This window comes from Pezoporus flaviventris, unplaced genomic scaffold (assembly GCF_033815535.1).
Source record: "Pezoporus flaviventris isolate CSIRO_AGI_PZ_B2104156 unplaced genomic scaffold, CSIRO_AGI_Pfla_v1 ptg000001l, whole genome shotgun sequence".
In the NCBI taxonomy this organism is placed as follows: domain Eukaryota; kingdom Metazoa; phylum Chordata; class Aves; order Psittaciformes; family Psittacidae; genus Pezoporus; species Pezoporus flaviventris.
Window position 1 is genome coordinate 50,484,621 of NW_026892549.1, and position 24,610 is coordinate 50,509,230.

Sequence of the window (24,610 nt, forward strand, 5' to 3'; positions counted from 1 at the left end):
GGTCCATACATTGGTTTGGCATGAGGGCAGCAGGCTGCTGGACAGGACCCTCACCCTGAGCAGGAGTGGCCTGCATAGTGTTTTACCTGCATGATGATGAGCTGAGTGATAGCACTGGGAACTCACTGCTGACTGCTCTGGGAAAGGCAGTGCATTATCTGTATTTCTCTATTAACATAGATTGTGCCAAACCATTTAACAAAAGGTTTTTGCTTTTTTTTTTCCTTTTAAAGAGGTCTGTTCCTTTTCTCTAAAATGCATTTGCTTTAATGGAACAAAAACTTGGTCAACTGGAACAGAAATTTTCAAACCACCATGTCTAAAGAAAGAAACTTCTCTCCTGAGAGAGAAAGAAGGTGCAGTTGGTTCCTTGACTTCTTCAGGAGCAGAAGAGCTGAAATCTTGTCCACAAGGTCCTAGTTATACCCAAGTCCTCTGAATTTGCAGAGTCAGGAACTTTTAGAGAGTATGCAAACGTATGTAGTGGCCTCATACATGGGCAGACATCACACACTCAGCTGACATGAAGACAATTTTAATTGCGTTACCAAAACTGCCCAGTGATTTCAGTGGGAAATCGTACAAAGTAAAGACTGAATTGTGCTTAGTACGGAACTCAGCCATTCCCTAACCTGCAGAAAAGGGGTGATATAGTCACAGACATATAGTTCTGGAAGTAGCTTCAACTGATCTTTCTCATGTCTGATGGGAACAACTATAGTTATCCCTTGCTGTGATTTGCATGGCACAACCTCAGAAGCCACTTCTGAGCACACCAGCTGCATTCTGGTGCAGCCTGTTCTAGCCTCTGGTAATTCGTAGTGGTTGGAATATCTAATTTAAATCACCTTTGCTGTAAATTATATCAATTATTTCTTGTCTCAGAAATAATGGATGTGGAGAACAATTGATTATCCTTCTTTTTATAGCAACCTTTTAAACATTCCTTTTTATATCAGACGACTAGTCTCTCTTCGGTCTACTCTTTTCCAAAGAAATTTCCGCTCCTCTAAGCTCACCGTGGAAGTTGTATTTTCTGAATCATGTCATCCTTGCAGCTCTCCCATGGACTCTACAAAGGTGGCTGCCCCTGCTTGAATGCTCTTCTGGAGCATTTCTCTACTTGAAACCAGAGCATCATCAAGCAGAGTGTGATAAGAATGTCTTATAAACACGTCAAAATAGGTTCAGGGTGGAAATAAGCAGGTATTGGACTAGCCAAATTATTTATTTTTTTAAGCCCGGAATAAAATTGGGAATGAAGTTTCATCTGCATTACACATTTTATCTGCCAGTTGTCCTGTTTTGACCATTCCTGTCCCCAGGAAGTATATACTGACAACTTCTATTAAACTATCTGGTCAATCAATGAGCAAGACTGTTGGTCTTTACTAGGCTACATGTCTGCATTTCATCCATTCTTTTTCTGTTTCGATGTTCAGCCACTCTGTTAGCTTGTAAGAAAACTGCTTACCCTCTCTGTCAAAGGATAGCATCTTGCATGTTCCAGTATCTTGTAGGTCTGAGTTTCCTCTAAATAGTTGTTCTTGCTCTGGCTTGGATTTCAATTTTAAAAAGCATTAACCCGGTATTTACTTAGCATTGGCAGCAATAGACCATTCATAGGATTTTATGTCCTGAGGGCAAATAGCTCATTCCCTTCATTGTTCATTAAAAGCAAATACTATTTGAACCCTTTGTCTGTTCCCTTAAAAAAAAAAAAAAAGCCTTTACTGTGTTGCCCACCAGCGAACAGTTCATTATTTATTGTTTAATTGCTGTTTTATACTTGGCATAAAAGATGTAAGATAGGGTGAGACTGCTGGAGGAATAGTTATTGATGGTGAAAAAGAGAAAAAGATGCAAAACATCAGTGGTTGTGGAAATGCTATTTCTCACTCGGCAGTGTTCGGTATCATTAGCCGTGCTAGTGAACCCTCTCAGCCGGCATGGTGAACCCTCGCACCATGAAGCACTTGTAATCGTTCCTCTGTGACGCTGCACCACGGAGAGATACCATTTTCTAACTCGTTTGTATTGTTTTGAAATGAGATCTCCGGTCTGCAGACGCGACCTCTTGAAAGGAGCTCCGTGCTTGATCATCCTCATCGTATTTAACTGGGGTTTATAGTGTCCACTTGAGTCTACTGACACAGTGGGTGAGAAAATAGAGAATTAATCTTCTATCACATTCCCTTCTGTAGAGAAAATTCCTAATTAAATATAGCAGAAAATTACTTTAAAAGTAGCAGGAAGAGAACAAGAAAAAAAATCCTTCTTCTATTGAGGGCATGGGCGATATTAATTGAAAAAATGTAATTTATTCATGCAAAGCTTCTAACTGCACCTCATGTCTGCAGTGATTTTCCTAAACTGGAACTAGCTTTGCCTCCAACAAGGACCTGTGTTAGGAAAGTAGAAGAATGTACTATAATTACTGTTTTGCTTCTGGTTGGTTTGCTTCAGCTTTTCTGTTCATATTTATCTATATTTCCAAATTTGAGAAAAATCCCTTGATAATTTCCTCTTCTCTAAGATGATCTCACTGTGGCAGTTGTCACACACACTGAGAATTTCCATTTTAATATTCTGGTCTATTACCCACTAAGAGCACCAATAAGATAACGGGAAATGGAAGTCCCCTTTTTAAGCATTTTTGTTTTTAAATGACAACTTTAAATGTATAACTCTATTTAGAAAGAAAAATCTGAGCGGATGGCATGATGGGTAATGAGATGTAAATGACCATTCATGCATGAAAATCAGGGCCACAGTTGAATGTATTAAGCAATGACTGATATAATCATTATTTTGGATTTTGCATCTGAAGAGGGGGGATTGCAGATATCAAGTGAATTGCGTATTTAAAGAAAACATTTGTGTGTGTGTGGAATAAAGAATGATTTAGACATTTTTGCGTTAAGTATCCTGGTGTTATGCTGTTTGGACTTAAATAAGGTCAATATGTTGGGTTTTTGCTTTTCATATTATCTCTGGCTCTCACTTTGGCAGATCCTCCCTTCCCCTGTTTGTGCAGCATGCCATCGGAGTGCCAAGTTTGTAATGTCAACTCTTTACAGCTTCCTGTTAATGCTTTTATCTACAGAAAGCTGACGACTGCACACATGGGGGGAGAGCTCAGGGAAAGCCAGTCACTTGCATTTTAAAAAGTATGCAAGATTCACCATCACTGCGATCCCTTTGTTGCTCTCATGTGTTACACACACTGGTAACACACTGGGTGGTACAAGAAAGCTAATTGCTGTGGGTCTTGTGAAGCTGCAAGATCAAGCCAGCAGCCCTCATCATGGCTTGACTTCGGTCCCTACCTCCACACATGACAGATGTGACCAGGGTCATCACTTAACTGCTAGTTTCCCTTTCAAGGGTTGGGGTGTCTGCTGCGGGGTTTGGGGCTGTGGCTCTGGGATTGCAGATCAGCAAGGTGATAGGCAGCACGCAGGCAGTGATGCTTCGTATGCCTGCTCCTTCATCCTCCAGCCCGTGTGATGGTGACGCTTCTGCTGCTGATGTTACAAGCACAGAAGTGGGACCTTAAGTTGGGCTCAGACTGCAGCTGCCATTCAATCATTGCTGTAAACTTATCAAATTCGTATGTGTAAGAGCACACACGTTCTGAGTAGTGCCGCCTAAGTGTAGGCTACAGATGCTTTGTTCTGGTGAACAAGGGTGGGCAGTGCAGGAAGGCTGTTTGAAGCTGACCCAAAAGCATGAGGGAAGTGTCTCTGGGGATTATTGTCCGGGAGGTGACAGTATAACTCTGTTCTTTGCTTCCTAGCCAGAGCTCTGCAGCCGTTCTGCTTTTAAAGTGCTTCTTTCATGACAAGGCTGCTAGTGAAGACTGAAATAGGGGAAGGATGTGGTATTGGTACATACTAGAGACAGTGACGTTCCCTTGTCTTGTCTCATTCTGTATTGTAAACTTTAAAGAAAAAAGAAAATTCCATCTTAGAGTAGGGGAAAAATAAGCTTCTGTTACACAGTATCTACATTAATGGATTCCTTCTATCAAAGGCAGAAAATAGCTGTGTTACTAAATATAATTAATGCATCTCGAGTTCGGAGAACATTATGCTAAATGTCCATGATACATTCTCTATCCCCTTCAGCAATAGTATATGATCAATTTTGCTACTCTATCCTTACCTAATTATCGCTGTCGCTAATGAAGGGAAGTAGAGAAAAACATGTCTTAGTAGGTTAATAAGCCATCCAGAAAATTATATTAGCGTGATCAATCCTTAATGATTATGGTTTCTCATACTATTAGATCACCTGAAAGGTGGTTTTTGTAGGAGATGGGAGGGATAGTAGATATCATTTTGTAGCCATTCTTCCAGGTGTGCTCAGTTGGTTTTTGGAGAGCAAAGCACTCAAATTTTGGCTCAGGAGTCCTGACTGTTCTTGCAACCATGAATTTACTTAGTGGAGCTGGTTTATTTTATCATAGAAGCATGTGTAAGGGCAGCAAGTATGGCAGATATTTTACTTTCCCTCCTTGCACAAGTATTTGTGATATTGGCTTTCACCCAGGTTGATGGTGTGCGTGTTCTGCCTTGCTTTTCATCAGTTTTTGTGAATAAGCTGGCAGTCTCAGATCAGTCTGAGCAGCTTCCAACTGGCATTTTCCTCCTTCTCTCTCCATGATGATACACCTGCATTTGTAATATAGTAACTGGCTTAGTATCTGTCAGGATTTCTTCATTTGTTTGGTTTTTGTCTCATTGATGCTTCTTTAGGCACCCATGTGTGCCAGTACTGCAGCATACTCAGGATATGTTTATGAAAGCATTTCTCTAACAGCATGTCCAAGGTATCAAAATGAACAGCAGAGGGGAGCGATCCTCAAACATCAGACTTTTTTTTTTTTTTTTTACTTAAAGATTTTCCCAAATTAAACTGAATCACAATCCTCCCTTTTAATTTGTTAATTACACTTCTGCAATGGTAATGCAATCAGTGAATATAGTTAAAGTGTTTGTGTGTGGGAATCAATATTAATGAGAAAGAGGGTATTTGCAAAGTGTGGTACATAACAGCTCTTTGCTTTACGTCCATCTGCTTGTGCAAGGCTGCCCTAAACCAGACCCAGCTGAGCAATGCAAGGACCCTGGGGGTCCCTGTAGTCCCATCTATTCTGTACTCAGCGAAGGTATGGAGCAGGGCCCACTGCCATTTAGGCAGGAAGGCCAATGTTTTGGGCAACACAACCCTCAGAGAACTCAAGTGCAGCAGCTTTGGCATCTTGACCCAGAAGAAAGTCAGGGCTGTCGCAGCCTGCCAGCCCTGAGTGACTTCGCAGGTGACAAAACTCTGAGTGAGCTCGTAAAGGTTAATCACGACTAAGTGAGAATGAAATCTGGCATTTTCCTGCTGGGCTTCTAATTTTCTGTATATGCAGTGTATTGAAGCTAAGTGAGATTAAATGTTTAAACCTTTCTTGCCATATGGCTCCCCCTATATCATAAACACATCTGTAAAATTATACTCAAAAGGGCAACATCGTTCTGATATGAATGGATTCGAATCCATGCTTCTCTGCTGCTTGTATCAAGGCCAAGTTTGATGTGTTGCACTCAACATGTTTGTCCCATTAGTGGAGGTCTGGGAGGTTTTTCCCTACATAATCATGTAAAAGCACAAAAATAGATCCCCTGTTTATCCGCAGAACTGGTCCGTGGAGGCTCCTTCTCCTAAATCTTTGCCACTCTTACAGAAGTGGCTGTGCTACCTATGAACCCCCTTGCCTTTCTCCTTAGGCTATCAGCAGTGTTGCCAGTATTTATCATGGAGTTTGTGCAGAGGACATGACTATTCCACTGCACAAACCATAAACCAAGGAGTTACATTGAGCCAGTAAGGGTGCTACTGACATAATGCCTCAATCTGCCCACTAATAATGGAAATAAAAAGGAAAAACATGATTCAACAGATTTTTTTTCCCCGTTTGTCCTGAAAGGTCATCTTACTGCTGAATATTTTCATGCAGTTAACTGATCCAGTATGGTTTTGTGTGTTTGTTGAAGAATAGGGTTATGTTAAAAAAAAAAGATAGGTTCTATGTTGCATAAATATTGTATCTACTCCTGCAGGACTTACTTAGAAACTTTCCCATTTCCCTCACCTTACCTTCTAGCAAGTTCCTTAGATGCCTGCACTTGTGTGCACCCTGAGCTAACACAGGGTACCTAAGGACTGCCTAGCTACAGGCTTGGGAAGGCAGAAATACCTTTACACATGTCAGGAGAGATGTTTTTGCAACTAGCTCTGAGCCACATTTTCTTTATTTTTAAGTGGAAATTCTCATAAAGGAGCAAACACAGGGATGAGCCTGGTTGTACAGGCTTGGAGGATCAGCACAGCGGTGACAATTGCAGACTGGGGAGTGCTACTGCAGAAATATTCTCTTCCGTGGCAGGAGCCGTGGAGGGGGATTGGGGATTACCCTTTACATGCAGGTTGACTGCTGAGCTGGTGGAGGTAGGTAAAGAGCCATCTATCATGGCTCCCAACCACAAGGATGCAGCTTGGCTGGATATGAGGTTTGACTGCCAGTTTTGGCACCTGACTGCACCGCATTCTCCTGAGACCCCATTACAGAACATGACCTTGGCACATGTCTTCTTGACTTCTTGAGCTCTGGGGCAGCCCCAGCTCTCAGTTACATGTGTATAACCTGCATTAGCACTGAAGAAATAAGCAAAATAAGCAGAAAGGAGAGAAGTATGCTCCACCCCTGACAGTGTCGGGTAGGGCCTTGAGCAACCTGCTCTAGTGGAAGGTATCCCTGCCCATGGCAGGGGAGTTGGAACTAGAAGGTTCCTTTCCAACCCTAACCATTCTGTGATAACACAGAAGAAAACGGGAGTGGGAGAAGAAAACAGCACTCCTTGTTGACTTCAGTGAAAGGTAGACCCAAGTCATTTTTACAGTAGAGTCACTTTACACTACCCTGATTATGTAAATGGGACATAAAGTAAATTAGACTTTCACTTGCTCTGACACTCCCTTCCATTGCCGGAGTGATTTACTGAAGCCTTAGTGTAAATTAGAACCAGGACCAGTGTCTGCAGTCCACGTTTTAGGATTTAAAACCAACCATTTCCCAAGATAATTGTGATGCAGTCAAGACTAGGAGCAGCTTCCTAAAATTGTCTAATACCCAGATTTGGGTTTCTTCAGTGGCTTAAATGGAGTGGCATATTATCTCCTCTATAGTCTGCCTAAAAGATAGATTTGATGTCTGCAAGCGAAGACACGAAAATGCTATAGGCGGAAGCTCTTATAGCCTGCCACCTATTTGATTTATGTGATAAGTGATTTCAGATGACCCTCCAAGGCACTGAACCATTAGAGAGTTATGTTGCACAGTGATAAGAAATCTTCAGAGATACCTAAATCTTCTTTTACCACTGGGAGTTTCATCTGTTCTGGAATAAAGAACATTTTTATGTATGATGTTGCTATCTTGCTAGCCATACTAATATTCAAAAGGATACACAGACTTAAATCAATAGCAAAGTGACAAAGACCTTAAAACTGAAGTAGTCAACAAGTGGATGCTAGACAGCTCTTTTAGGTTTTATCTTTGTTCCTTTCATTCTGTTTCTTGAAAGATGAGTAGCTGTAAGGGTTTGCATTCAAGTCTTCTGTTAATCTTTCCACCAGGTAGGAAGCTGGCAAAAGCACCCTTTCAGTGCAGAAAGCCTTTAAAAGTCACATCACCAATTTTGAGCTTCCTTATTGTAGGCTTTGTGAAACCATGGGCTGGATCCTTCCATATTCTTTTCACTGAATTTCTCTAAACTCAGTGATCCAGGTTCCTCTCTGCCTAGAATGAATAAAAGTGCTTAGAGCCCCAGGTGGGATGCAGATTCTTGACAGAGGTCAGGGAAAGCACTGACAGGTAATTTATGTGGTTTATGTCCAACTGTAGCATCTTCTCCTGCAGAGGGAGGCACTGCTGACTCATATTCCTCCTACTGAACCTATATCTGATGCACTATTTGCTTGATAGAATTTGCTGTGAGAGCAATGTTACAGCATATAGTCCATATGTTCTGCCCATCAGACTATCTTTGTGTCATGTGTTTAGTGCATTGACATAAGGTATCCAGCAAACTACTGTTCCAGGCAGTAGGGGATGTAGCTTCTGCCCAGGCATACAAGAGGAAGAGAAGGGGCTAGAACCAGTCCCTGCTTTTCAGCAGAGCCTGAAGATGCTGGGGCTCTTTGCAGGTCTGCAGGGACAGTGTGTTTGGCAGTCCACAGACGGGATGAAAAGGGTTTTGAGCCTGGCCTGCTCCCCTCCCTTCTGGTTCTTAGGGACAAGCAGCTCACACTTAACTCCTCCTGAGTAACACTTGATGGCTGTTTTTCAGACAAATAAGAAAAGTGTTATGATACTGGGTACTTCCCTGCACTGTATCTTCCCATCTCCCTTGACACAGCACTGAGATTTAATGATCTGTGTGGAAAGGCAAGTCAACCTGAGGAAGCAATCAAACGTCATCTTTTTTTATTTCTCCTAGATAGTGGAAAATCTTCTGGTCCTTGCAATTAGGACTGCAGTGATCTCCTTTAATAATGGTCCTGATTGGTGACCCGTCGTATTGCATCCATCCAGCAGTGGGCATGCCCACTTGGTTGTTTTGTTCGAGCTGTCGGGCATATTGAAATACATGACAGCAGGGACTGATGCCACAAAAGCTTTGGCAGCACTGCAGGCATGTTTTTTACAACAAGCTGTATCTATTCCTTGAAAATTCTCCTGCAAGGAAGTGATTTCTCTTTAAAATTAAATTAATGCAAGGCAGAGATGAATAGTCCCCATGTGATATTTGGCTTTTTACTCAAAGCTGTTTATGAGGGGAAGCTCTTGGCAGAATTAAATGAGCCTCCTCTTCCTCAAGCTGGCAAATACTGTCAACACTGGTCATTGTACACCTTCATAAATCTGCAGTGTTGGCATCCCATATACACCAGGCAAACTTCAAATTTTGTAGGGGGACCGCACAAGGGTGCAATAATCACAGCTGTTTCATGTCAGCATTCAGGAAGCTTACAATAGGACTTATTCAATGAGCCATTCCTTTTGAAATGCCATTGGAGATATTTGCTAGGAGAAACTGGCCTCAACTAATCGTATTTAATTTTTTATCAAATGCACCATGGGAGCAGCAGGGATATGCATGAGACAGAAACAAGCAAATGGTGTTTGTTTAGAATAAATAAACTTTGAGTAAGAATTGAATCTCTTCCCTCCTGGCCACAGTTGTACAAATACAGGCAAGTCCCTACTGAAGTCTGTAGGGGGTCATGTCCTGACTTAGACCTGGATGCTCTTGGAGACCTCCAGTTGTGCAAGCTGAAAGGAGAGAACTGCAGTCAGATAGATGCAAAGGAGCAATGCAGCTCCTATGAAACTGTTCCCATCCCATACACTTTAGCCACAATAAATGAGGTTCAGAGGGGGTGAAGGCTATGCATCTCATCAGGGGAGGCTGCCAAGCCCCTGCACTGGATGACAGATGGAGGGGGCTTTTAAGGTTTCCAAAACATTGAGCTGTGCAAAGTGGGAGACAGGTGGCCCATGCTTCTCTTCACCAACAGCAGTAACTTGTCTGCAGAGCTACCAGACCTGCTCAGTGCTGCCCCTGTGTTAGGGTAATTGCAACTGAAAATTTTGGAAATGGAAGAAGCCAAAAGCGAATGGGAAGGAAGGCATGACAGGAAGCAAGATAGGAGGTAAAGAGAAAGATTGAGCTAGAGAAAGCAGCAGCTCTTACTAATACTGTGAAACAGTTTTTGTACTAGTTATTTACTGAACTCAGGGCAATTCCCAGACACTGTTTTCTTGCACTTGTTAAACTCTATTCAGGGCAGGATCAGAGCCTTCAGCACAAGGTGCTGGAAGCTCAGCACAGGATCTTGCATGAGAGTGAGCTGTTTCAGAAGTAGAATTAGGTTTTAAAAATTATAAAATTATAATTTCTGGTATTTATGTATTTATGACGCTCACAAACTTTTTCTCCACAGCCCTAAAGCTTAGACATACCTTCCAAACACATATACTTAGAAGCCGAGTTCTTGTATACATAGAAACTGAGGTCCTTATACATTGAGATACTTATATGATATATAAAGCACAGGCTGTGATTTTAAGGAAAAATATAACATGAAGGTCACAGTAGAAATACGGAAGATACTGTAAATTAAGTCTGACTGGCATCAAAACAGTGTCAGGCTGTATCTACATGGTCTTTAGCAAGAAGATAAGAGCGCATTTTATCAGCAGTGTATGAGCTTGCTGGATACATCTAGTTCATCCCCAAATACTGCTAGGTATTTGCATCACACCGAATTTAACGTTTTCCAGCACTTGGTGGAGAATGGCAGCACGGAGGTACCCCAGATGGGACCTGAAGCAGTATAAAATCCAGAAAGGTGGTATAGTTTCCTGGGCAGCCAGCTCAGGTATGGCAAAATGCTCATGCTGTTTAAGTAACCTGCTCAGTGGTAGCAGAAAGGTGATTTCAAGGGCTGGCCTATGGTGGTATGGAGAAACAGATCAAAAGCCCATTGGCATGAAGCAGAATATTTCAGGTCTGCTTAAGAAGTTCCAAGTTGAGTCGAGCTGGGCAGAGACACTCTTTTGTTGTGTGATAAGTAATTTCCCCAGCATGTTTGTGCGTGTGAGAGAGAACAAATTTGTATTTATTGAGATGGAGCTTTGCAGCAGGAGTAAAGCAGAACAAGGAATATCGGAGTTTGGATTTATCACTGGTAAGGCAGGCCATTTTCTTTTCATTTTGACCATAATGCTGTTCTGAACCTCTGCCAGGCTTCAAGAGCAGAGTCATTCGTGAGTTGACCTCCTGTTTCACATCCTTCATTTTTCTCACTTTGTAGGTTTTGACTGAGCTAATGCTTCCAGGAAAAAAAAAAAAAAAAGACTTATTGATTAGAGATAAGTCACTTGCAGCATCTAGGCTTTTATTGGTCGAGTTTGTGAGTTGCTTTAGCCACTTGGTAGAGGTGCAGGTAGTGTTTGTTCTAACACATTTAGTAAATTCTCTTGGCTTCTCTGCCCTGGTTTCTCAGAGCTTTATCACTTCGTCCACTTCCCTTGTCACCTGCCCAGAGCACTCCTGTTGGGACAAAAGCACGTGATGAGAGCACCTCAGCTGCTCAAAAGAGCATTCTTCTAGTTTTAATTTGCACTTTGTCTTTCATTCCAAAATACAAAAATGGCCATTAGCCCGCATCTTGACATGGTTTGTGTTATTGCCTAGATTTTTATAGCTAAAAATATGTGTTAGGACGAGCTAGGGCAAGCTTTATTTTTCTTTCAACAATAGTAAAGATGTCCCATCATAAGGAGTCAAGTCAGATTGTGTCTACATCAGGAGGACAGTTAAGACTTCTGGTTTTCTTCTGATATTGCAGGAGATAAGCACAGAGCCAGACCAATTTACTGGTGATACTTTCAGTCTGTTTTTTCATCTGTGGAAACAAAGAAAATGTCTTGAAAATGATTTCTTTCCCATGGGACTTGCAAGCAATACAGATTCTTGAAACCACAACTATCTGATGCAAGCACATTGAGGAGGCCAGAAAAGGACCAAATGATTAAAACAGGAGCTGTTGTGGTTACCACAGCCCATTGACTCTGTAAATTGTGTGTGGTGTCTTCCCCAGCTAAAGAATTGATATTGCTTAGGAGATAGAGGTAGTCCCTGAAGTGACTTTCACATAATGTTAGTGACCTTCTAACGCATGTTAGCACATTTCCTTGAACTGTGGAAGTTGCTAATCTTGCTAATACAAATGGAAACTTGCAGTTTAACATCTCAGTTGCGTGGCGGGCTTCAGTGATTAGCTTCCTTGGAGCCCTACTATGTTCCTACAAGGTTTTGGTGTTAAAACTGAACAGTTGTTAATATGATAACTACATAATGTGCATGAGAAAAAAAAGAGAATTGTGCTCCTTTTATTTTTAGAAGAGGAACCCAGAAACTAGATTATTTTTGCTAACATTTTTCATCTTAGTTTGGATATGAAATCAAGTGCAAATCAGCAAGTGCAGCAAGGAGAATAAAAGAAGGAAAAAGAGTCACCTTAGAAAATGAACATTCACTAGACCTCAAGCTAAAAACCAGCAGGAAATGTTGGGAAAATAACTGTTTCTAAGATGTCTGGATTTATCAAAGCACTTATCTGCACAGCATGGAGAAAACAGGTCCTGTGTGTCAGTCCTGGGTGTGGGTGCATATGCCAGCATGTATGTTTGTGTAAGGAGAGAAAAAACACCTCAAGGAAATGTAAAGATAATATTATCTGTGGTTATTATCTGAAAACAGAGAGGGAGAGAGATAAACAGCTGTCTTCTTTTAATCGAGACTGCTGCATACTTGGACATTTAATGACAATGCGCACATTGACTATAGATCTCTGGATGCAGAGCTTCTTCAGAGAAATATGAAGGAGTGACCTATTATTTTCTAGTATAAATTATGCATTGCATTGTGCCTTAGTATGGATGGTCTTATCTAAATCAGTTACTTCAACATGCTGAACCTTTCAAATGCTTTCTTTTAATGATGGAAGTAGCTGTTTTACTGGGCTTGTGATGTGAAACCGTGTGAAGCCCCTGATCACACCAGACTTGCTGAAACATTATAAGGAGGAAAAAAATAGGGCATATGCTTTTAATTAAAGGAAATGCAAGGGAAGTGATTTGCAGAATAGCGAAATAAAGAAATTATAGCTCTTTTCCATATATTCTCACCCTCCTGAAGCGGAGTGATTGTCATATTCCTGGTAGGTGAGAAATGTTCGGCTGTTGTAAGAAGTCTTCTGCCCATAGGTCCCATTGTCCTTTGCATATAGTCATTCATTACATGTTGTGCCTAATATCTTAACCACTGGAAACCCCCTATCAAGATTGGCTGTCAAAGTTATCTCCTTAGTAGAAAAGATTTCTATATTTTAAACTCAAATGAAACTTAACGAGAAACACAGGGCCGGATGCAGCTGCAGAGGAAAGGGGAGGAGCTGTACAGTAGCAGGAGCCTCACAGTGCAGTTGGGTTGGGATCACACAGGTGGCACATGGAGATGCTAATGGTGTGAGGATGTGGCACTTGAACACCTTGTCCACCCTCATATACCTTCACCTCTTATAAAATGTGAGCCTAAAGAGTTCCTCCGTCATTTAAGGAAACACCGAAAACACAGCTCAGAGCCTCCTTGCAAAGCCTGACAATGCAGTAGAACAAAAATCCAGCATATGTTTTCTGAATTTCCCCCTTGGTTTTTTTGGATGCAAATTTTATGGATATAAAGGTGAGCAAACTTGTACAAAGAGGTCAAAAACCTCTTTTTTTTTTTTTTTTTCTTTTAGGATAATCAGAATGCTCATCATAGGTGAATTGTTTTCAATTTAAAACAGTTTAAATTCAAGCATGACAAGAAATTGCTGCAGCATAGCACATACGTAAATATACAGGCATCCCTGACTGCAGCAGGGGATTGGAGCTAGGTGATCTTTAAGGTCCCTTCCAAGACATTCTATGATTCCATACCAGCTCTTCCTTTGAAGAAGCCTCAGGAAAAGTCTTAGACAAACTGTCTACCTTAGGTATTTCTATAGTCTGTATCACTGTAATATCTAAGCATATAGTAATCTTTTAATATACTTGTTTCCATATTCGGTGATGTTGGTAGAAAATGGTATTATTCCCATTTTACACAGTGGGAAACAGACAGAGGTGAAATAACTTGTTCAGGGTAAGAAAGCAAGTTTGTTGAAAAACAGGCATTAGGACATTCTAGGGACAAAAGCCCTTTCTCCTCCAACAGCTTTGTGAAAGCCTGGGACTCTTTCCCTTTCTTTAGTACATAACAAAAGCAGCTTATTCAAAGCCTTAACTACCTGGTTAACCAGTAACGCTGGTGTGAGTGGTCCCATGCAGTGGATATACACCATCAGGCAGGTGATTTGTCCCAACAATGTCACTGGGGCTACTGAGACACTTCTGCGTGTCTACCAGCTTTAGTAGCTTGAACCTAAATGTGCTATAAGCCTGTACCACAGTGCTGACTCCAGGTAAAGGAGGAATGGAAGGATGACACTGGAGAGGTTGCTTATGCAGATAACAACATAAGTTACAGCCGACTGATACTTAAAGTCTGGTTGGTTTAATTATTCTGTAACTGGCAGAAGGATATCGCTAGGTACAGTGTCTTGCTAGAAAGCAGCATCTTTCAAAAGATATCCAAAAGTGCTTATATACTTCAATACAAATGCAGGTGATATTTCTTTTGGATCTTTTAACAGCCCCTCCTCTTGGTGCCTACCTTAGTGGGCTCTTTCTCTTTTTCAGTGCTCATCTGTTCATGTTTTTTTGCAGTCCTCTTACACCCATATTTCTATTTTCCTCTTAGTGCCTTCATGTTTTTGACTTGAGGGCCAGATACAAACCTTACACAACTGCAGACATAGGCATTGACTTTCCTGGGTTTCAGATTTAACCTATGCTGGATATCATCCCCTCCTCTGGACAGCACTAAATCTTCCCTGCCAGAGATAACTAGTCCTTGGGGCTCATAGCTGTGCTTCTGAAAAGAAACATGTTTTGCTTTGGAATGGACTAGATTGCACCACACAGCAGGTGATTTCAAAACACTTTGCGAGGAAAGCATCCTCTTGGGATCCATCTCAAGGCCTTCACTCGTACAGGACGTAAGGCAGAGTGTGATGCTATCAGTATACCTCTATTATTTTCCCAGAGAACAAAGCAGTGAGACTTAATGGTGACAGAACCTTCCCCAGCTGCTGATGGGGTCACTGTTTAAGTGGAATAGGAAGAAGGCGGCTCCTTCTCCAGTTTCCTTTCTAACTCTATAATATATTCAGTGAATTCATCACAGACCAACGTGGAAATCTCTGTGTTGGTCCCACTCAGAAACGCTGTCTGTTGGCCAGCCATCAACTTTGTGAGCAACGCATTAAGCTGACTCAGTGAAGAGATTTTTCTAGAGAAAAGTGCTTTGCTACAGTGCTGTCTTTACTAATGTATATTTTTCTGCTTTCCATCAAACAGTCAATGAAGGCTCAGGTGAAACCAATCAAAAGGAGACATCGACCTGTGACATTTGCCAGTTTGGGGCAGAGTGTGACGAAGATGCAGAGGATGTTTGGTACAGTAATTTGGTCTATTCTTCTATTTTAATGAATGTTGTATTATCTAAAGGTACTGTGGTTTAGAAAGCCTTACAAATATTAGCTATTCAATTTTCTGCACCCAGAGATTCATCACCAAGTGATTGAGGTGGTTATTACCCTGAAAAATGTATAAACCAGTCTGTTTTACAGTTTTGGAACATGAAGTCTAGAAACAGAGTTATCCATTTTGTTGCTGTTATAACTTATGTTATTCCATCTGGGCTTTTACAGCTTTATACTTTGGTAAAAATAGAATTGGGAAAAATAATTGACCTTAAGCTTTTCCGGTTAAAAAGTATCATTAGTATTATGATCATGTTAATTCATGTATGGCATTAGAAGCACTGGGAAATCTGTCTCGCTTTTTCCTAGTTGCTGGAGTTGACGACCTAAGCCTCAAATGTTTGAAATAATTAGAGTGTACATTTAGACATTTTCTCAATGGAAATTGGTTTAGTTTGTATTCTATAAAAATGATTTCAGAAGTATTCAGGGTTGGTGTTATTTTTTTATTATTTTAAACCTTAAACACATAAGCTGAAAGGAACTAATTCTATCAATTCAGAATTTATTTTTTTTTTTCATTTTACCAAGAAACTATGTGAGCATGGAAATTAAACCAACTTTAAACTGATAATTTCATTGTGATTTTGGAATAGCCAGTAGATGAAAAAAACCACTATTCACAGAGCTGCACTTCTAACACTGCCTTAATGCCAAGCCTCATATTTCTATCTAAGGAATTTATACGCATTTTGAGAGACAACAAAATAATCATGCAAATGTTAGAGCTGTGGTCTGAATGATGTGTCTTCTGAAGCTGTGGGGTGGTGGTAGCTAAAGGATGGATACAGAGGCTGGACACTGCAATGTCAGTAAAGCAACGTTGCCAAACTCTAACTTGGATGGTATGAATGGAGCAGAGAAGAGTCAATGAATGAATGAATGGTGAACATGATAATTGTTCCAGTGTTGGGCAGCTGATCTCATCCAGGCAAGGAATCCATGAGCTGTTAGTCAGGCATGAAATCATGAACATTTCTGCTAGTAGGTGTAGAAGCCTAGGAATATGGTCATGGTTATCCATTTGTGCTCATCTTGGTTTAGTCTTGCCCAGGATGGTTCTAGCATTTTAAAAACACCAAGTAAACAGATCACAGAAACCTTGCTCTGGCTCCAGACATCAAAAGAAATTGTGGTGTCGAACAGGAGCAACATGCATCATGGTTATATGTTTGCAGTAACATAATGAGATTTGTGTGGAAGAAATGCTTAATGTTGACTTTGCTTAAGAAAATAACCGCAAGTGTCAGGTTTTTCATTGTCTCCTTGACTGGATGTCCTTGGTAGTTTTGGTGGTGCAGTGTAGAAACAAAACCATGGTAAAATTAATATATCAAAATTCACAGTCTAGTGCTCATGTTTTCATAATTAAGTGCACTTCCAAATTGGAAGGCAGAAGAGAGGGGCAAGGAGTAAAATTAGCTGCAAGATAACGTTATGAATCATAAGCACTGACTAGCAGTGTTTTATTTTTTTCCAGAAATAGCTTGGTAAAAAACCTGATCCAACTTACCCCAATAATGTTCCCACTGCAGCTTTTGCACTATCTAATTCCTCCCTTCTGAAACAACTTGGCTTATATGGAGCAGTGTAATGACTGCAAGAGCTGAAGTTCTCAATCTTTATTGACAGGCAGTCTTCCTGCAGGGGAAGAGTTTTCTCAGGGTGGGAAGCAGGGAAGGGCATTTACTAGGAAGATGCTACTAGACAGACTGTTAAAAGGCAGGAAAGCAGATTTCCAATCAGAAGTACAAAGACCATGTAAAGCCTGTTAGAGGTCTGCTTTGAAGTAAACAACTTCATATGCCGTAACAGAGCCCTGATTTCCTGTCGCTGCCCCCTGATTAGTCTTGGATAAACGTCTTTCTAAAAAATGAGCCTCCTGGGTGTTAGTTCTTTGTTATTCTTATTTCTAGAATAAAAGCAGGCTATGTATGGAGGTCCTAGATCGCTCTTTCAAATGTACATTAATTGAATTTCCATGTTTGGCACCAGATAGACATATTCCCCCACTCCCCCTGCCAAGTTTGGTGTGCAGAAAATATCCATAGATTAAGTGGGAAAAGATATTTTGGTTTATTATTTGATCACTATTATTTTGGGGACCAAATTTCAGATGTAAGCAGGGCTCCTATAAGCATCTCACCTGACTGATGACTTTTGTGTAATCCAAAAGGGGTCAGTGGTTCCTGGTTTCTGTAGAACCTGTTGGTATGGGATGTCAAGCCCAGCTGCAGCCACTGGCAGTGTCTGCTATCAATCAGGACCAGTTTGAGAGTGCAGAGTCAGTGCCTGCTCCATTCCAGGTGAAAGGGATGCAAGCCAGTAGCTGAGCCAGGCCACAGAGACCTGGAGATGCGAGGCTGGCTGTTCGCCTAATATTTCTAGGGTGCCAGAGTAGATCAGAGAAGAGAGCACAGGTGTGATAGCAGATGTGGTTGGGCTGCTGATGACTTAAAGCGACAATTAACATTATTCTGCATTGCCACAGTCTGTTACTTTGCAGTCCCTTGTCTCTGGTTTAACTCTTTCTTTTTTCTTTCTTTGTTTCTTTATCTCTGTTATTCATTGCCACTTGTCACTCAGCTGAATTGTGCTATTTTACTGTGTCACCAGGATTTTAAAATCTTTTTATTTGTGTAAAACCATTCTGTTAATGGCTAGACTCCTGGGATTCTGATGGAGCGGGGCGGGGGGGAGCACATGGAAGACTACTCAGAGGGGTAAGATATGTGCGTGAATGTTTTCTGGAAAGTATGAAGAAAAGGCAGAAAAGAACCCACTGTAATAACAGGTTTTCCACACCATGGTAAAGCACACATGTATTATTATCCTATGCTGCAGTCTAATATCACGAGAGTGAATGCAATTTGGCATTCCATTAGTGAATCTCTTTCTCTAGGTTAAAAACAAAGACTGTTCAGTTGAAAGTCTTTAACATCTTGCTACTTTAATACGTGAAAGCTTCTTGTCACTTAGAGGATCGTGTATTACTGGCATTATTCCCACCTTTAATGCATTTTGCACCAGTGGGTTTCATGAATATTTAAAGCAGGGCAGTGGCTGTGCTCTTTAGCACGGGATTGCAATCTATTGGTAAATCAGACATTTGGTGTTGCTTACTTTGGGTTTTATTTCTGAGCTGGCTAAGGAATAATTGATTTTTTAAGACAGGGCTACTCAACACCCCGAGAGATACACTTAAAAGGAAATGAAAAATGAAGCGTAACATTCTGAACCGTGGTGTATTTCTAAGATCTTCCAGAAAGCATCTATGAAATACTCACTCACGGTATATAAATAGTACTCACCAAATGGAGTGCCTGCTCATCTACTGAAGTGGCTTAGTGTCAGTGCATAACCACATCAGAAACCTGCATTCCAGTATTAATCTCCTCTTTATGGGCCACTGAGGAAATAAGAGCACTCTACACTGGACAGACCATGGTTTGGATAGATACTGGGCAGCTACTTCAGAGGTCCACAATGTATCCAAGTAAGTAGAAGGAGATAAATAATAGGAAAAACTCTTTTGTTGAATTTCCTGTTGGAAAACGCCAACAATAGAGAGGACAGGAGTATTTTCTTAAACAAGATTAAAGCCTGGAAACCTCTGACTTGTACAGTTAATCAAAGTCAAAATGATGAATCGGGGTTAAATATGCATGCATTTCCTTTGAATTTCAATATCAGCAGGTCAGCCAGCAGCAGTCCCAAAGTGCGGCATTGCCCAGAATGAGATGCAGTTTGCTAGCTATAAGACAGACACACAGAGATGTATGATGTGCTTGGGAGAGAGTGCTTTCCCTGCAGCCTGGCATCACCTAAGGAAGTGAGGATGCCATCTCTGCAGATTGCTCCTCTGCCTTCCTCTTCCTCCCAGATGGAGGTTGCAGGTAGAAAAGGGAGGCAGTGAAATGGGCCACTCAGGGGGTTGCACCCATGATAAAAAGGGACTTAAATACCCCTGCTGATTCCTGCATCTTGCTCCCACATGCCCCAAGGACTCCTCCTTGGCTGAGCAGAGGGTTTTGTGCTCTGCCATAGGCAGCATGCTTGTGGTAGGCAACTTTTCTCCCTCCTTACAAGCCTGGCCCATGTTGGAGGAGCCTTTTCCGTTTCTTGCAAATGGGCAAGGATCTCACAGGGCAGGTTCAGCTCAGTAGAAGATGCTGAAGCCACTCTGTGGGGACACTGTGTCCTTGATGACCCAAAGCTCGGACCTTGGAGGGAGACATCCAGGCCTAATAAAGGAGCTTGGCATGTTCAGTGTCTAGATCAGTGGGTGAAGGAAGGAGTATCAGTCTCAGGCATGCTGTGCAGCTGTGTGGTATTCCCAAGCGAGGTGGCAGCATAATTACAGCAGGCCCCTTGTGTCCTGCTCTTCTTTCCGCATGGCTGGGACAATAAACTCCCCTTACCCACAGCAGATACACACACATAAAATGTATTAAGAAGATGAACTGTTTCAGTCCTTTGTTTCATATTTCACTGCTAATCACTGATATATGTAGTTTGGGTAAATGCTCCTATAAGGCAAGTGAACAGTCTGAAACACATGAGGATGGGTGAAACTGCTTTCTCATGCAAATAAGAGGCGCTGTACATGGGAGATATTTGTGCAAATCATGCAGCTGCCATCTGCAGCGACCCCTACAATCAATATTGCTCTAGCAATCAATATTTATCTTTATTATAGTATAGAAAGAAAACACATAAAAGAAACTAATGATTTTGCCAGATTCTCAATCCGCCCAGCAATTAGGTCAGTCAGCTTTGGATCCCTTCCCCCTTCCATCAGTTGCTCTCAACCAGAGCATCTGCAAATAAGATGCTGTACTACTACAAAGTACTAAAAGGTAGTCTGAAAACTCACATACATTACATGGGTATTGGCTGCTTCATGTTCAGCAGTGTGTATAATAACTATGTGTGACCTACTTGTTCCAGATGCAGAAACAAAGAGCTCCTTTAACATCTGCAGTGTCCTGAGCATTATACGGTAGATATATTGCCATTTTCTGCTGCTTTCCTTTCTCTTCACTCATGACTACTTGTAATGCCTAAACATACTCATTGGGCTTGTGGTGCAAATAAGCTCAGAAATGTAATCAAATAATTAGAAAAACCCACAACTTTGCAATTTCTGCTTAACTTCATACCTATGGCATTAAGTGAAGCTGCTGCTGCGTAAATCTTCATGTGGTGCTTAGTAGTCATGCCTAATAACAGTCCAGGCAGGGTTTACAGAGGAAAGTAAAGGCACTGCAGCACTTAATCTCTGCACTGCACAACCAAGCATCTTACACCCTCCTTCTTACACATGTGTCACTTATATTAGCCCCATCCTCGTAACAGGTAACTCCAATGCTTGCCCAGAAATTAGCTCAGTTCTTGCTCTGTGAATTGTTAATGTACCATTTGGTACATGTTCTGTGGTTCAAAGATTTTGGAATAAAAAGAAAGTGGCTGAATTCCAGTGCCACTGTTGAGATGCCATGTTGCAATACCTGTAGAGATACCATGCAGTGGGTTAAGAGTCAGCACTACTGTAAAAAAGTAGCCTGAGCAATTAGAAATTGGTCCATGAAGGATTTGCAATGGAAGACAAAACATCAGGAATGTTAGGAAACACAATATGACACCTACTTATGTGTTATATTTTAATTATTAAGCCTGCTCTGAGAAGGGGTGGCTTTTACAAGAGGGTGGTCAGCCAGATCTGCTGCCTGGGTGTGGAAGGTGAATATGAGAACATGAACCTGACTATGTTCCTTCATTTGGGCTGTGGAAGGAAAGGCCATGTGAACTGGAATGAAAGTGGGAAAACTAGCAAAATATGAATTTCTAGCTTGAATTGCTGCCCACAGCACAAATAAGAAGAAAGCTGCAGTGGTTCCAGTGTAAGTGACAGCTTGAGACTTATTAGCAGCTATTGTCTAGACATCGTGTAAGAGTCAAAAAATACAGTCCACATGTGAGCATTTCATGAATGCCACAGCTCCTATCAGGTTTCTCACTGGTAAGCTACTGAGAGATTGTAGGACTCTTCCAGTGCACAATTTAACTTAAATTAGCCCAGGTGAAAAAGTGGCTTTGTCCACAACCGTAGTCAAAGGAAGATCCCTACTGACTTGTAAGAGACCTTAAGTCAAGCCAAAACTATGTGTGTTTTCTCTTTTTCAGCAATGAGTCTGAAGAAAGAGCAAGGGAAGGGAAGGGTTTCTCTAAGAAAACCTGTGGCCCAGTTCTCCAAAGTAGGAGGCAGGAATGAGCACCTTGTTCTTCTAAATTGAATGCACTACTAGTGGCTTGGCTAGAAAGTTGGGAAAATCATGGCTTTCTTGGACATCTGGTGAAACTTCTTACTCTACATACATTATATTTGGTTTTAGTTAAAAACAGCTTTTTTTTTCCCCAGTCAGGTAAGTTTCACAAAATCTCTTTACCATCTTTAAGCCTTCATCCTGTGCCAAAACAGCCTATTTAATTTTGAAGTGAGACTGATTCCTGACTCCCTTAAGGTGATGGTTTGGAGAAGTTGACCTTTCCATCCATAGAGTCAATGAAATCCTTCAGAGGCTCATGTTCATTTGAGAAAGTTCTGCCTTTCCAGATTCTAAGGATTTATTTTCTTAATAACATTCTTTAAAAAAAAAAAAATGGTTTTAACATAACCCAAGATTGTCTGGAGTTACTTATATTTCATAGTGTTTTATTGCCAATACGCTTTGGAACACTCTGGTAAATAATTCAGCCTACACAAAGAAATTGGCAATATTTTCTCTATACATCGAGGAATTCTGTCATATACACTATATATCACAGCTCTAAATGTACTCAGATAAATGCAAACCCACATTGTGTTCCGTCTGTACTACTCACCCAAGCAGGTCTTTTAGAGACCCTGTACAACACATCCATCTTATCCAAAAGCTAGGATCCCTAATGTTTGGTTTTGTAATAAACCAGACATTTGTTATCTTCTGCAATTACAGCAAAACTTGCTCTGTGTCCAGGGGCTAATACCCTACACAGTCATAAAGCTTATAGATTTTTTTCCCTTGTGCTCCTCTTTTCACATGCTGATCCAGACTTGGGGTTTGGTTTCAGAAGGTGAACTTCCAGCTTGTGGAAGTCAATGAAAGTTATTCCACTTACTTCAGTGAAACAAAAGTTCTTTCCCTGTATCGTAACTGTGCAGTAACGTCTCAGTAGCCAGTGGAGCCTTTCACTGGTGGAAGGGAGAATAGAGTCTTTTGGAGTGTAAATGCACAATTGTTCATGGAGTGCAAAGGAATAACTTGGAAATTGTGATGCTAAAAGCAGAATTTGGCCTACTGACTGCTTCAGTTGCTTCAGAGGAAATACTGATTTGTGAAAAGCCAAAAATAACTTCTGAGATGGGGGGGGGGGGGGGGGGGGGGGGAGCGGTTCTTGTCTTATCCTGATGCCTAGCTCCTGTAGGAGAAAGCACAAATTCTGCTAAAATTTAAGGGGAGGAAGGATTGTAAGGCATGTAGAGCTGTCATTTGTCTTTGCAAATTAGTCACATCATCAGTCTGTCAACATTAGAGGGTTGTTGGGTTTTTCTCTTTAAAGTAGCAGTAATTTTAAATGTGTAGCTCAAAATGGTCTGATTTTCCTGTTAGGTTTCCATGGCCAAGATGCCTATTCCTAGGTTCAGCCTGTGGTGTGTGGATGAGAGGCATGAAGACATAGAAGGGTGGGTGGTCATGGCAGAGAAGGCTGGAAGGGTGGGCCGGGAAAAGATAGAGGACTGTGGAAGCAGGGAGAAAACCTATAGCTGACCGGCAGCTGGTCCAGTTTGCTGTTTGCTGGGCAGTGGGGAGGAGCTGCAGTGGCTGCACATGTGCTGGGGCTTGGGGGGATTTTGGGGACAGTACCTGACAGCAGCAAGGAGATGGTCCTCACCTGCCTTCCTTCTGCATGGCTTGGAGGCTAAAATGGCACACCCAGGATGGGGCAGGTGAATTGAACATCTGTATGGTGTAGACAGCTGGAGGATGTGTGGGGTAGCAGCTTGGCTGGCACTGAGGTGGTGTGGCTGTGCACTCTGTTAGTGTCGACCTGTGCATGTTATAAGGGCTGGGCATTGTGTGAGACATCCACAGCATCCCTCTGCATGTTCAGGAAACATCCATAGACCACATATACACATGACAGCGTGGCAGACAGCATGTTGTGTGCACAGTTTAACAGGGGAACAAATGAACCCAGGGATTTGGGGTTTTTATTCCTCTGCCACCAGCTGTGAGTGGATTTCAGTCCTAGGTAGGAAAATGTAGCAGCATTCTGAGCACACCTTTATTTGCATTTGAAGGAATGGTTTCAGAATTGTTCTGTGCTCTTGCTGTTATAGAGGGTGTTATAAAGATCATGCCCCACTCCTGACGCTTTGTGGGAGGTGCAGGTTCTCCAAGGAGAAGCCACCACTCTGTTGTGCACCCCCCATGCCTGGGAGAGGCCATGCTCACCAGCCTGTGAAAGCACACATAAGGGATAATATGATAAAGCACAGCAGATATTAATGTGCATTAACACACAATCATCTGCGTACATCAGGGCATTACAGCATGAAAGAGCAAGTGCAGAGACCTTGGAGAGCAACGCGCTTTTGCACCTTTTTCTCCCTTGATTTTGTTTCCCCTTTTTGTTATTTAAAAATAAGATTTCCTTCCTCCCTGGCCCCCCATTTAGCCAAAGTCATGCCCTAGTAGTAAACAGAGCATTGCCTTCATGACAGCCTATTTATTCGCAATAAAAAGCTGATTGGCCTAATGCACAATCAAGAAAGGAGTGACATTTATTGCTTCAGTTTTATGATGTTGTGAACTGAGCAAGATTTGGAGCCTTACAGTGCCTTCAGGGGGCAGGAGATCACCAGCAATGAATTGTATTTATACCTTTTCCAATTTCCTACTAACATTTTAGCAATAAATAGACTGTGTTGTTATTGAGTTTTATGTAAGTATGTTTACGAAAGCAGGAATACAACTTTGTAGCTCGGAATTACATGTGTTGGCTAAATAGATCAGCAGAGAGAATAACTATGTAAAGCACTCGGAAAGCACTTTCCAATTTATTATCAAATGTCTTAATAGAATGCTTCATGTCTTCCATCCTACTTTCTGTTAACTATTAAATTAAAACTGCATCCATTGCAGAAGGTCGGAAGCTCCTTCACACACCCGTGTTGGAACATCAAGGCCACGATTTGTTCACACGTCTAAGCCATTAAAAATACATCCCATGCATTAAATATGAGCCTGAGGCA

The 24,610-nt window shown here is 41.5% G+C and overlaps 1 protein-coding gene across 2 annotated transcripts in view; it reads left to right on the top strand.

Moving 5' to 3' along the window:
* TMEFF2 (transmembrane protein with EGF like and two follistatin like domains 2) overlaps window positions 1-24,610 on the top strand; it is a 127,614-nt gene that overhangs the window by 58,884 nt on the left and 44,120 nt on the right. For both annotated transcript variants that reach the window (XM_061457299.1, XM_061457290.1), the window contains exon 5: window positions 15,128-15,224. In XM_061457299.1, the coding sequence (XP_061313283.1) occupies window positions 15,128-15,224 (97 nt within the window). The remainder of the gene's footprint in view (window positions 1-15,127; window positions 15,225-24,610) is intronic.